Source organism: Callionymus lyra, chromosome 17 (assembly GCF_982586985.1).
Source record: "Callionymus lyra chromosome 17, fCalLyr1.hap1.1, whole genome shotgun sequence".
In the NCBI taxonomy this organism is placed as follows: Eukaryota; Metazoa; Chordata; class Actinopteri; order Syngnathiformes; family Callionymidae; genus Callionymus; species Callionymus lyra.
Window position 1 is genome coordinate 23,118,895 of NC_141834.1, and position 15,275 is coordinate 23,134,169.

The window sequence follows — 15,275 nt, forward strand, 5'->3', positions numbered from 1 at the left end:
TTACTATTCTTTTATTTAATGAATATAGTTACACTTAGTTTGTCAATCGCCAGCCATGAACCATCTGCACACATCACTGAAAAATAAAATAACCAGACAACAGCCCATTATATGAATTTGAAGATAATTATAAAAAACGACTCATTTTATAAAAGGCAATTGTTGTGAAATAAATGCGTTATTTTTTCACCCATTATGTGGTGGAAAGAAGTGACACGCGGGTCACAATAAAAGGTTAATCATAAAGATTTATGCCTGTGGAGAGGAAAATGTCATGCAATTGCTTCTTCAAAATTACCTTAAAAAAAGAAGAAGAATTGATGTGGTTTTATCAGTAATCACGGCGCGTGTGTTGAGACTGAAGAACATTCTGTGAAGGTGTTTTATTTTGAGCATCTATGTTGTAGACTCAGCTTTTCTTTTCTCTTCGGATGAACAGGGTGCATTATTCTCGACATAAGTGAGAAGTCTCTCAGACAACAAGTCCATTCAGCTTATTAAGCGTTTACATGTACTTAGTGTGTCAATAGCCCAAGTCGGTCCAGGGATTCCCAGCAGTCGCAGCACCATCTGCACCACAACGCATCCAAGACCCTGAGGACATCTGGCCAACGAGAGCAGAACGTCTGAGAATGGCTCATTAGCAAAAGACGGAGATCTTCAGGGACGACGGGCGGTTCGTCGATTTGGCTCACCAGAGGATCTATAAGAATACCCAGAAACCATCACTCCACGGAGAAGATCGCCGGTGCCAATATTTCTAATCCATAAACAACTTAAAGGGAAATTTCTTAGCGACTAAATTAGCTGAGAAAAAAAAAGTTTTTTCTGTGAATCTTTTGTTGGTATTATCTCAATACAGTGAGATGTTTAAGGAAGACACAATTCTACAACTAAAAACTTACTTTTAATAAACCATTTTAGGGCTTTTGTCTCGAGTAGAAAGAAGATTCTTGACTAATGACGAACCTGTTCAACACGATTTCTCAAACATTTGGTGTTCATGTCAATTGATTTACAGGAGGAAGAAACTAGGGATGTGATGATCCGATCCTGTTAGTATTGTTCTGATCCCGCCTCTCAAACTAAGATTGGGGATGGATGATATAAGTCTGATCCACGGATCTGATCCAGGACATGTTGATCTCCGTTACTGCTGGCGTCAAGCAGAGGTTGCTGACAGCAGCGACTTACAAAAGAAGGCAACGTACAAGTATTCTAAAGGTTTTACTACTTTAATAAGACATTCTTATTTGTGCTTTTGATTTTCTGGGACTCGTTGTGTTTGTCTTATGTGTCTTGATCTTTTAAAGCATGTATTTTAGTTGTATATTGTTTTTGTTTGTTAAAGCGCTTTAAAATTAACTTTTACTTACTTAAAAATGTCCTTTAATGTGGACCTACTAGTCCTATTATTGCCTCTAAAAAATATATTCTGTCAAATTTTAATGCCATTGGTTTATAAATTAAATATATTGTGAGATCCAAATGAAAGATTGTATAATTAAAAAAAGCCACATCGTGGTGAGACAAACATCTCATTTGGTTTAAAAGTATTCTCTGCGTCTGGAGAAACGATGAGAAAACAGAAAAATGCTAACTCATCATCATATTTACGCTCATTTAGAACAGCTGACAGTGACAGTAAATGTGAAGTCATCAGGGAAACAACAACACAATGAACGTTGCGAGTCATTTCCACACTTTCTCACGGCCATTAAGTCGTCGAATAGAAACTGGAAGCTTTTCTTTATTTATACCTCCATCGTCTGAAGCATTAACTTTGTCCTTGTGTTTTCATTTCCACAATTGACAGCATCGTTTGACGAGCTAAATATAAAACAGTTTTCACCGCCGCAAATGTTTTCTCATGATTTGTACTTTTCTCTGACCGCTCCATTTTCTTTAGGAAACAATAACCCTAATTCATCATCCGATTCCACCGCAAACAAAATGAACGCCGGGAAATAAGTAAAGAGTCTCTCTGGAGGATTCCACCGACATCGCTCATTCAGATCAATAACAGGCTTTTATTCGGGGAAGAAACGTAGTGTTATGTAAAATCCTGCTCCTGCTTCTTCCATCATCCTTTTAACAAAATGTCAATATTGCAGACTGGCTGCGATTTCACAGGAAACGTAGAGGATTGCTACGGGGGATGTGGACTTCAGAGGCTGCGAGGAACATCCTGTCACTGAACCTGCAAACGGATTTTCTCCAGCAGGTCCAATCTTACGTCACCAGACCCAGAAGTGCTGCGAGGCTCAATCCAGCATTTGTTTGATGATTTCCATCCCACATCCTCCAGGGATTCTGAGCCGGCGACACCAGCGCTGACGTCTGACTTTTCACATTCGCCTGCTCGTTTTCTATCAGTCGTGTTATTGTTATTTACCATTTAAAATGATGAACACGTTCATTGAAGCGGGGTCAGGTCTGACCTTGTGAGCCGGGCTGTAGCGATAAACCAATCACACGATATGATACATTTGTATAAACTTTAGTCTATTTTACGGGACATTGCATTTTAGTCTTTTATGGTTGGATTTAATTCAATTCAATTCAAAGTGTTTATTGTCATAGATACTACGTACCATGAAATTCTTCCTTTGTACCCCCAACAAAAGTGCACAGTAAAAAATAAACATATACATATATATATATATATATACATACATATACATATATAAATATATATATATACATTTGAAAGAATAAAATCTAAAAACAGAGCAACAAAAGTACAAGTAGTGCATGAGGTACATGTGGTTTAACTGTTAAGGAGTCTGATGGCGGTCGGAAAGAAAGAGTTTTTCAGTCTTTTTTTTTTCAGTTCAAAATTCAAACTTCACTCATTCTCTACTCACCCTGATGTCAACTAATTTTGGTTTACTTTCAGAGTTATGTTCTTTTTAGAGATATAAACAAAAATGTTTGTTAATTTAAACAAGGCAACTGAGCGTCCAGTGGCGAACTTCGTTCAAAAAGACACTTAAAAACATCAAAATACCTCCAAACGTGTATTGAAGCTCCATGTGAGGATAATTGTTCCAAAAAAGTCAATATTTGACGCTGGTTTGTGGCAGGCGTTGAAAGACCGACGGGGCTGTAAACAGGAAGTACTCAGGAAGTACTCCAGGTGACGAGACGAGGCTTCAATCCTAGAGGGACGTTCCATACGAGCAGTATGGAGGCATATGGATGCTTTTAAGTGTCTCTTTGGAGGAACTTCATCCCTGAGAGCTCAGTTGCTTCAAAAAAATGAACAAAATTTTTTATCTGTAACTTAAAGGAACAGATAACTCTGAAAAGAATCCCACATTAGTATCTTCTCGTCCTAAATTATCGCCCAGATCTAGCAGGATTTCATCTGTATCGATGTATAATCTGTATCGATGTATAATCTGTATCGATGTATAATCTGTTTCGATGTATAATCTGTATCGATGTATAACGTGTATCGATGTATAATCTGTATCGATGTATAATCTGTATCGATGTATAAGGTGTATAAATGTATAATCTGTATCGATGTATAATCTGTATCGATGTATAATCTGTATCGATGTATAATCTGTATCGATGTATAATCTGTATCGATGTATAACGTGTATCGATGTATAACGTGTATCGATGTATAATCTGTAACGATGTATAATCTGTATCGATGTATAACGTGTATCGATGTATAACGTGTATCGATGTATAATCTGTATCGATGTATAACGTGTATTGATGTATAATCTGTATCAATGTATAATCTGTATCGATGTATAATCTGTATCGATGTATAATGTGTATCGATGTATAATCTGTATCGATGTATAATCTGTATCGATGTACAACGTGTATCGATGTATAATCTGTAACGATGTATAATCTGTATCAGTGTATAACGTGTATCGATTTATAATCTGTATCGATGTAGAATCTGTAACGATGTATAATCTGTAACGATGTATAATCTGTATCGATGTATAACGTGTATCGATGTATAATCTGTATCGATGTATAATCTGTATCAATGTATAACGTGTATCGATGTATAATCTGTATCGATGTATAACGTGTATCGATGTATAATCTGTATCGATGTATAATCTGTATCGATGTATAACGTGTATCGATGTATAACGTGTATCGATGTATAATCTGTATCGATGTATAACGTGTATTGATGTATAATCTGTATCAATGTATAATCTGTATCGATGTATAATCTGTATCGATGTATAATGTGTATCGATGTATAATCTGTATCGATGTATAATCTGTATCGATGTACAACGTGTATCGATGTATAATCTGTAACGATGTATAATCTGTATCGATGTATAACGTGTATCGATTTATAATCTGTATCGATGTAGAATCTGTAACGATGTATAATCTGTAACGATGTATAATCTGTATCGATGTATAACGTGTATCGATGTATAACGTGTATCGATGTATAATCTGTATCGATGTATAACGTGTATCGATGTATAATCTGTATCGATGTATAATCTGTATCGATGTATAACGTGTAACGATGTATAATCTGTATCGATGTATAACGTGTATCGATGTATAACGTGTATCGATGTATAACGTGTAACGATGTATAATGTGTATCGATCGTTGAACAAACTGCTGTCCATCATGGATGATGACAGTCATCCTCTGAACACTGTCATCAGTGAGCAGAGAAGCAGAATGAGTGCACGAATGCTCCTACCCAGGTGCAAAACAAATAGACTCAGGGACTCATTCATCCCTCGGGCTATTAAATTGTACAATTCTGAGTTCGGGGGCAGGAGTGGAGTGAAAGTATCTGGATGTTCTGTTCCATGTTAGTCTTTGTATCTTTGTCTTTGTTGTTCTTTTTTTTTTTTTTTTTTTTTTTTTTTTTTTTGCTGGCTATTGGTAAAAAACAATTTCCCAAAGGAGACCTCCTGAGGGATCAATAAAGTTTTACCTTACCTTACCTTACCTTATAACGTGTATCGATTTATAACGTGTATCGATTTATAACGTGTATTGATTTATAACATGTATCGATGTATAACGTGTATCAATTTATAACGTGTATCGATTTATAACGTGTATCGATGTATAACGTATATCGATTTATATCGGTATCGATGTATAATGTGTATCGATTTATAACGTGTATCAATGTATAACGTGTATCAATTTATAACGTGTATCGATTTATAACGTGTATCGATGTATAACGTATATCGATGTATAACGTATATCGATGTATAACGTGTATCGATGTATAACGTGTATCAATGTATAAGAGCGGTATTGATGTATAATGTGTATCAATCTATAATGTGTATTTATAACGTGTATCCATGTGTAAAGTGTATCTATTTGTTCTCACGCTGCTCATGAGGTAGAATCCAGGGCTGGACAGTGAATCTATAAAACCGCTAAAATAAAAATGTCTGCCCTCAAGACTCAGAAACTGCTTTAATCACCATATAAATTTAAATTAAATATACACTCAATTATTTTAGGCTGTTTAAAGGAATTTGTATATTTTGTGAAGACAGAACAGAGATAAGATATAAATAATGGGGAAAAGAGACAAATAAAATAAAAATAGAATAATACTAACCAAATATAGGAATATATCTGTTAAAAGTGAAATGTGTGTTTTTTTAATAAAGAATCACGTCTTAAATTATAAATAATTATTTTTATTATAAAATAATCATCATCAATGCTTCGATAATTGTACATTTTAACATTATTTGAAACGTCAGATGAAAAACGAACTTTTCATTGTCAAACATTTGAACAATAAACGGAAGCGACGACGGTCGTGTTTGTTTGTGTGTTTGTTTGTTTGTGTGGTCAGTTTTGTGTTATTTACTCACCCAAGACTCACATCTTCTCTCGATCCTCTTTAAATCCCCAGAATTAAAAGAAAACAGTGAATAAAATAAAAGTTGTTCGTGTTTTCTTCTCGTCAAAGAAATAATCCTCATCTTCCTCGTCGTGTCTTCCAACAGAACGACATTAATGGGCGTCATAAGAACAAAAATAAATAAATCAAAGTTCATTGTTTGTAAAGTTAATCGTTGTTACTTAACAACGTTGGCGCCGTTTTTTAATCACCGACTTCCGCATACGTCACTTAAGCCGTCAAACTTTATTGACACTTCAAACGCCGTTTAATGAGCAACGATAAATATTTTTTAATTTAATCTAAATTACAAAGTTTAAATCGTACAATCGGTCTCTGAAATTGAATCATCTCTATTTGTCTGTCTTAAAAATGGAGTTAAATTATTTTTCATTAATGTGTAGAAATATTGATCATTCAATTATTTACAGTAAATCTTTAAAAATACTCTCCACTACATGCAACTCTATCAATACAAAACAAACCTGGAATACAACCATTTGAGTGGTGATTAAAACCATTATGTTAATCACCAATTATTGTCCAAGTGACCTTTTTATTAAATCGTTTTTTTTGCGATTGAAAACGTTTCTGTTTCATAAGATGATTTTATTTGGGCGTTTATTTTGAATAAATAAATGTTATTAATTCATTTCTGCTACTAATTGCCTCTTATTGTTTGTCTTTATTCCTTAAATGATTTATAATCAAACTACATAATGATCCAAATAGATCAACATGTTTTTCTTCCTCTGAGAAGAAGATGAAGTAAATGTTTCAATAACATCACTGTTGGCTCACTAGTTAGCAGCAACAATAAGAGAGATGTGGGTTCAAATCCCAGTGAGGCTCATGTCCACGAGTTGGATTGAAGTGTTTTATTATATTTTCAGATATTCATCAACACACGGACTCGAGTCTTCTTTTCTCTTCTGGGATTCCTCAACTTCGGCTGCACTTTTATGAGTTTTGTTAAAGAGATGCGAGTTTTCAAGTCGGCGGTGATTTGACTCACTCCAGCGCTTTGTTTTTCCCAGATCACAACTATCCTTGTCAGATTAATTGGAGGCAGTAAATTAGATTAACAGCGGTGTGTGTGTGCGTCGGTGTCCGCGGTGAACTGCACACACGCCGGCGTTATGTTCCTCCTTCTCTTTTGTCCGGGAACGCTCGAATAAAAGGAACATCCTCAGCACTTTCTCCAGCAATAAAATAAACATTGAACGAGACTCACAGAAGCTCAGGCCGGTTATTATTCTCGCTGCAGGAGTCGGTGTGTAACCGAGTGAACGTGCGTCAATACTGCTGAGAGTGTGTTTCTGTAAACTTGCTACACATCATGTGAGGTCACTCATCGCACAACTTTGTTTGTTTCGACTTCACATCAGCACTTTTTTCGCTCGGACATGTTTATTTATGTCTTTATTAATATTTAACTTTTAGCTGCTCGTCGTCAACTCTGAGATGTTTATTGATGAGAACTCGACTTGATGTCAACAGTGTCTTTCAAAGCCTGAAGGAAAACCTTCTCTTTTCCATGATCTCAGGTCTTGAATCTCCATCTTTTGGTGTCGAACATCCATCCATCTTCTCCGGGGTCGCGGGGGCAGCAGCAGGAGCAGAGACGCACACGGAGGAACCTCGTCTCCCTCGAGGTCTTCAGGAGTTCTCCTAAAAACTGCTTCTCTACACATGCAGAAACATTGGATCTATTTAAAATCCTTCATGAAGTGTGAAGGACAAAAGACACCATTCGTCAAAAACTATTTCTGCTGTTCTGAGGTCTGTGGTTCAGAGGCGAGCGAGCCGTGAGTCGACTGGAAAACATTCTTCCGAGTCCAAGAAATTCCCACAAAAAACGACAGGAGAAGTGACGCATTATTTCATATTTTATATATAAATTAAGGATTTATACATTGGTGATAAAGGAAATAAAATATACAAAACGTTTCTGATCTTTCATGACATTTACAAGTGAAACTTTACACGACATATTGAATAAGTTACAAATGTTTCATCTGCATAAAAAATATATCTCTTTACAAAAGCTGGTAAATATGTACAGATTCATTTACATCATTTTCCAACCGGAGATCAATTGTGTGATGAAAGCGTTCGGCTCTGCAGTCGCATGGAAAAATTATTGTTATCTTTCTTTTTTCAAATCTTCCTGTAAGAAATATGAACTTGCAAAATATATTACACGTGAGAAACACAAGACGTTTTTTTGCCAAATCAGGAATTCCAGTATCAAAACTGTATAAATGTACAAAATGTACTGATGGTAGCAGCGGTTGCTTGACGGGAGTACTGGATGCCAACATGCGCCGTATGAAACCAGGACTTGTTTACAAACACTTCTTAAATAGACGTCACCGTGACGATAAGTTGCGCTGATATGTGGCGATGATTTGTTTCCGTTAAAAACATATGCCCATAAAATATTCAAGGCACTGCGATGATGAAACCCATGATGTTGTAAGTCATCGTAGAAAACAGTGTCGGACGACGAGGACGAACGAATGGTTCCTTTGAGCTGTACATTTGTCTGCAGAAGCTGATGCTGGACCAGAGCGTGTTCGTCAAGATCCCACCATAGGAGCAAACTTTGACAGACTACGGTTTCCCAAAAGATTCCCAGAACGGCGTGGATGGAATTTTGCTTTTTTTAACGTTAAAGGCATCGGTTCTTAAAATAAAGAAGCAAAGTCACGCCTTCCAGGCTTGAAGGAACTTCTGGGAAACCTGGCCGTAGTACGACTGTGTGCATGTGGTGAAAGAAAACACTCCTACAGTGAGATGCTTGAAGACGGGGGTGAGTCCACCAGGTTAAAAGAATAACAAACAATAAAAAGGACATGGACAGAAGAGATTTAAAACCGTTCGTAGATTAAAGCCCTAAATAAAACCCATGTTTGTCTTCATATAACGAGCATCACGAGTGTCTTTGATGTGCAGCGTAAACACGTACGATCCGTTGCCTGGTGACGTCTTGAGTCAAAGTATCGTGGATTTCTGGAGGACAACCCTGGAACATCCCAGAAAGTGCTCAGTCTAGAGGGAGATGTTGCAGGTGTCCTCACAAACCACCTTCTAACGATGATGAACGATGGAGTCGTAATCTAGGGAGCAGACGTGCTTAGAAGAGCCAGCGAACCTGATGCACGGCATGCTGAGCAACATGAACTCGCCAAGAGACTTCCACGACGAGCTGCACGGACAGAGTGTCCAGGGATGGGAGTTCGTCGCCAGGTTGCCCAATAGTTAGAATCTTTTCATCGAATTTAGTTTTGATCCCGGTTTGAGAAAATTTAGCTCAATATTTCATTTTCCAAAAACCTTAACTGCTGTTTTTCTAAAAAGCTCTACTCTTTTCGTAAAGACGACGATACAGAAGTTACTTCCCAGCATCCAACACTGAACGTGCAGTGGATGTGACCAAAGAAGCTGCAAAGAAATTGGTCAGGGTTCTGTGGTGCTGGTGATTTGGATTAAGAAAGTTAGAGGTTGTTTTTTTTTTGGCCAAGAAAGATGTAAACATATTTTGACCGTTAAAATAAAGATTGTGCACAAGCTAGTATCCTGGGTTCGAGGGGGTCACAGTGGGACGGTCTACTGGTACCCTGGGACCCAAAGAGAGGTTCAGTCCAGAACGGGAGCAAAGAACGGCCTCGAATGATGGGAAAAGAAGAGAAAACTGTGTGGTCCACGCCTGATGATCCACTTCAGGAGGAGGTCCAGGCAACAGGGCTGGTGTTCTCTGGACTTGAAGGGGAACCACCTGGAACCCAGCAGTGTGTCCAGTAGGAAAACCTTTGTGTCCATGGAGACCTGGAGGACGAAGCAGGGGTAACGAACTTGGCGCTCTCCTCTCCCTAGCTAGTGGCTACGTTTAAAAAACAACAAAAACGTTTATGTGTGTCGCACTCAGAGCACAGTGTCAGTGCCTTTGACATGGGTTTTAAAAATGTGTCGACCCGAACATTTGTCCGAGGCGACGAACAAGGATCTTATCTAGGGCTTTAGTCACCGACGCCATCCTTCTACTTCTGACCATGTTTCAACACGATATATTCAGGCAAGAAAAAGAAGATCCAGATAGGACATGAAAAGTGTTAGAATTTCTCATTTGGCATTGTGAAGAAACCCCTTGTATTTACTCTGCAGAGCATATAATACTCTGTTTTATCTCGATGCTGGAGGGTCTTTATTTATAAAGCCAACACTCATAGAGTGTAGAAAACATCTCCCCGCCCCGGAAAGATATCCTTCCTCTCTGTTATCTTTTTTTTCTCCTGGATCCAACCAAATGCAAGTGCTGTAATGGTGCAGAAAGTGTGCTTTATGTTCCTGTGGTTCAGAAACAGTATAAATATGTCAGTATATATCGAAGCAAACGAGCAGAAGATACGTGTCTCTGCTGCTCAGTGGACATCAAACCATGGTACAGATTGTGTTGAGGTTGGGGTCGAAGCGGACGACCTTCCCTTCAGCTGCTTTCGTGTTTGTGTTGTACATGGGGTTCTCGAAGGTGGCCTGTCCGTTGTTGTTCTCGTGCACGGAGCACCCGGTGTACTGCGTTTTATCCGTTTTCCTGCGAGGACGAGAAGAAGGTTTGTCAGCTCGTTTATCTTCGCTCCAACAGCTTCTTCATTAACTGGACCTTTGTGTTGTCGACGAGGCAGAAGCTTCAAGTCGCTTGTTAGCGTCGCCTCAAACTCAATGTGCTCAGCAAAGTGATACATAATATTATTACATTTTCAACCTTTTTTTACGTGACGTCTCATTAAATTCTTTCTCAAACTATCGTTGACATAATAATCTGTTGTTGATGATGGTTTCATCATATTGAAAACATTCAATTAATCTAATGACATGAAGCTCACCGGAGCCACATACAATGACGTGGTTGGTCTGATTTGGTCCCATGACCTTAAGTGTGACACATGACCTTCAGAGAACACTGGACCCATCATTCTGTCATGAACCTCTAAAGTTCTTGGACACTGGATTCATCCTGGACTGGTTTGAAGACCTTTAGGAAGTTTAGATCCTTTGACTCCGCCATCATTCCGATTCTTAGCCACCCCTGCTGAGATGCTGCTTGGCTGCTTACCCAGCCTCTACTCCCTCAGCACGATGATGTCATTTTTTATATTTCAGCAACTGCATATTCCAGATCAGGGGGGTCCAACCTTCTTTTCGGGGAGGGCCACATATAATGAAGAGAATCTGATCAGGGGCCAAAACTGAAGATTTCAATCATATCTCCATCACCATCCATTACTTTGTATACTATATATTATATATACAATCATTAGAATCAACTCTTCGCAGCTTGACCTTCTCTCCATCTGACTCGTGGTTTACATTTTAAAGGTTTTATTTTTCAAATGTCTCTGGTTAAATAGTATTAAATAGAAGTTTTGTGTAGTAAACCCGAGTAAATCAGTCATGAACATGAACACGTTATCATTCTTTTCATTGGCTGTGATGCAGGAAGTCAAACAGTTGCTCTGAGCTCCAGCTTTATCTTCCTCGAGCTCTGATTCAAAAGTGTCTCTATTAAGGAGAAAGAAAGTGTGACTGTGAGTGTGTTGCTGCATGTGCGACTCTGTTGTGTTACAAAACCACTGTTGTGTTTAATAACGCCGTCTCCTCGGAGCAGAACCAGATGAAGTGAATTCAATTGAAAATAGATCCACATGTTCTCATTTGTTGGTCCTCGACGGCGTTTCTTCTCTTAATGCCAACGACACATTAATCCAGACGCATGTTACCAGAAACCACAGAGAAATAAAGTGAATTTTGCATCATTTCATTTAACTCGTCTCTTCTGCTTATTCTTCACACGACTGCAGTCTTCACGAGTGTTCGAGAACCCTTGAGCAATCGACTGAAACCCGAGGTGAACGTGGAGTTGATTTATGAGGCCGGAAGAAAACTTTAAAATGAAGAAAAGTTTCAGACTTTATTCGTTGTTTGTCATAAAATGATTACAAACTCATTTAAATGTAAATTAAATCAAGGTTTTTGGTTTCATTTTATCATCAAATATTTAAAAGATTTATGATTTGAAATAAACTCGTTCTTCTTGACTTCCTTCTCTCGACAATATATGATGTTATGAATATATATATATATATATATATATACCTGTATATATAAATGTAATTGTCCACCTCTGATCTAAAGTTACTGGAATCATCAGGTGTCGTGTTCGAGTTTTATTATGTCATTGTTATTGTGTTACACTCTAGAAGTGACATTTCTTAAGTCAATTATTTAAAGTTAAACTAGTATCAACTCTGGTGTCATTAAACATCAACTAGTATCAACTCTGGTGTCATTAAACATCAACTAGTATCAACTCTGGTGTCATTAAACATCAACTAGTATCAACTCTGGTGACATTAAACATCAACTAGTATCGACTCTGGTGTCATTAAACATCAACTAGTATCAACTCTGGTGTCATTAAACATCAACTAGTATCAACTCTGGTGTCATTAAACATCAACTAGTATCAACTCTGGTGTCATTAAACATCAACTAGTATCAACCCTGGTGACATCAAACATCAACTAGTATCAACTCTGGTGTCATTAAACATCAACTAGTATCAACTCTGGTGTCATTAAACATCAACTAGTATCAACCCTGGTGACATCAAACATCAACTAGTATCAACTCTGGTGTCATTAAACATCAACTAGTATCAACTCTGGTGTCATTAAACATCAACCAGTATCAACTCTGGTGTCATTAAACATCAACTAGTATCAACTCTGGTGTCATTAAACATCAACTAGTATCAACTCTGGTGTCATTAAACATCAACTAGCATCAACTCTGGTGTCATTAAACATCAACTAGTATCAACTCTGGTGTCATTAAACATCAACTAGTATCAACTCTGGTGTCATTATACATCAACTAGTATCGACTCTGGTGTCATTAAACATCAACTAGTATCAACTCTGGTGTCATTAAACATCAACTAGTATCGACTCTGGTGTCATTAAACATCAACTAGTATCAACTCTGGTGTCATTAAACATCAAGTAGTATCAACTCTGGTGTCATTAAACATCAACTAGTATCAACTCTGGTGTCATTAAACATCAACTAGTATCAACTCTGGTGTCATTAAACATCAACTAGTATCAACTCTGGTGTCATTAAACATCAACTAGTATCAACTCTGGTGTCATTAAACATCAACTAGTATCAACTCTGGTGTCATTAAACATCAACTAGTATCAACTCTGGTGTCATTAAACATCAACTAGTATCAACTCTGGTGTCATGTAGTGAATGTTCTTCAAGACGCAGTAACTTCTCATCATGACCATGTTTTTAACTCATTACTTTATAAAGTTGCTCTGAAATCTGGACGAACGAGAGGTTACGAGAGTCCATTATGACGTAATAATGGCTTCACTCCTCCAGCTGTTATCACGCCCTGCTTTGTTTATACAACAAGTCCATTGGAGGTGGAGACCATTGATGACACGTGCTTGACCAACAAGGTTTCATCATTGCTTATCATCATCAGTGGGCGGAGCTTAAGATCATTTTCTAATGTCAATATTTCAATGAAAAGATCGTTTTGTACAAACACACACCGAGCATGCGCACATACACACTTATGTCCAACTTTCAGACTTTGATTCTCCTTTTTCCTTTTTTCAATCTTTCTTTCCATCATGTTCAGCCTCTGGTGTGTTGACGGCCCCTCACTACACCTACAGTAGATAATGTGGCCCCTGAGGAGGTTGTATAGAAGAACGATGCTCGGCAAAACTGAGATTTCTCATCAATATTATCTTGAATTTGACTGACATTTGTGAACTCTTACTTCCTGTCTCTCTCCTCACAAAACACTATACTCAGGATTGATTAAAGTTCCACTTGTCAACTCCAGGGGGCGCATGAGAGTTTCTTGTTGCTTAAAGAATCAGGAAGCAATTTTCTTGGTATCAGATAAACAGTAAAACCTCTGAAGACTAATGAAAATGTTATCTGGTGCCCAAACGTAAGAAGAACAACAGGCGAGCGACGATAAGGATCACGAGCAGACGACTCACCTCTGCTTGTAGAGATAGAAGCCCAGGCCGGCGAAGATGAGGGCGAAGAAAGGCACGAGGATGGCGACGGCCACCGAGCTGCTGTTGGTGGAGGCGTTGGACTCGGGGTCGGGGAGCGTCACGTTCTCTCTCACGCTCAGACCTGCGAGGAGAAGATCATCCATCAGCGATGGTGGAGAGACGAGGATCTACGGTTCAAGATCTTCAATCGTGAGGAGACGAGTCGGGGAATCAAGATGATGAGCAGATTGATAAGATACTCCAGAGAGAAGTTCATGGAAGTTCATCAGTGTCATCGATGAACAAATGTCACGTTTATAATGTGGAAACTAAGGTTTTTAATTGAAATGTATTTTGAAGTATTGAGTTCATTTTGGGGAATAATTTAATTAATTAATTTCTTTATTGAAACAATTATTTTATTTTTTAAATAATAATCTATTATATAAGTAGTTTGTGTTGTTAAGAGTGTCACGATACAAGGATACAATATACAATGATGTACAGTGATAGTGTAGTAACAAGGATATATGTGTATTATTGTCCAGTACTTGTCTCTGGTGTTGTGATAGTGTAGTAACAAGTATATATGTGTAGTATTGTCCAGTACTTGTCTCTGGTGTTGTGATAGTGTAGTAACAAGTATATATGTGTAGTATTGTCCAGTACTTGACTCTGGTGTTGTGATAGTGTAGTAACAAGTATATATGTGTAGTATTGTCCAGTACTTGACTCTGGTGTTGTGATAGTGTAGTAACAAGTATATATGTGTAGTATTGTCCAGTACTTGACTCTGGTGTTGTGATTTTGTTATCTTGATCTTTTTAGTATTTATTTTATTGAGTATTGTTTTGATTGTTTAAGTGCTTTGTGACCCTGGTCTACAAAAGCACTCTATAAATACTACTTACTTAGCTGTGGAGAACATAACAACTCCTGCCATCTAGAGGCCGGAAGTTTAATTGCAACACAAAAATGAACAAATACTGTGACTATTTACATGTTAATTGTAAAAAATGGAATTATTTTATTTTACATAAACATTATTGAAATATAAACTGAAATAAAATATGGTAACACATAAAATATGATTGATTTGATCTGTGTGTTGCATGATCGGCAGAAAGTTTTTATTATAATTTTCTTATTCGGCTATACAAATATATCAAATTGAAACTTTTCAATATACAAACTATTGAATCATCTGCTTAAGAAAACAATAAATAAAGGCAGAGTAACATTGACAAGTATCTGATGCCACTGATACTCTGAGTATTCAGTGA

The 15,275-nt window shown here is 37.6% G+C and overlaps 1 protein-coding gene across 1 annotated transcript in view; it reads right to left on the reverse strand.

The window, feature by feature from the left end:
• Positions 1 to 7,779: 7,779 nt before the first annotated feature.
• Positions 7,780 to 15,275, reverse strand: part of LOC148063047 (CUB and sushi domain-containing protein 3-like) — a 414,667-nt gene continuing 407,171 nt past the window's right edge. Inside the window, exons 69-70 of the mRNA XM_087812099.1 lie at positions 13,993 to 14,134; positions 7,780 to 10,496 (exon numbers count right to left, since the gene is read on the reverse strand). Of these exons, the coding sequence (XP_087668225.1) occupies positions 10,337 to 10,496; positions 13,993 to 14,134 (302 nt within the window). The 3' untranslated portion in view covers positions 7,780 to 10,336. The remainder of the gene's footprint in view (positions 10,497 to 13,992; positions 14,135 to 15,275) is intronic.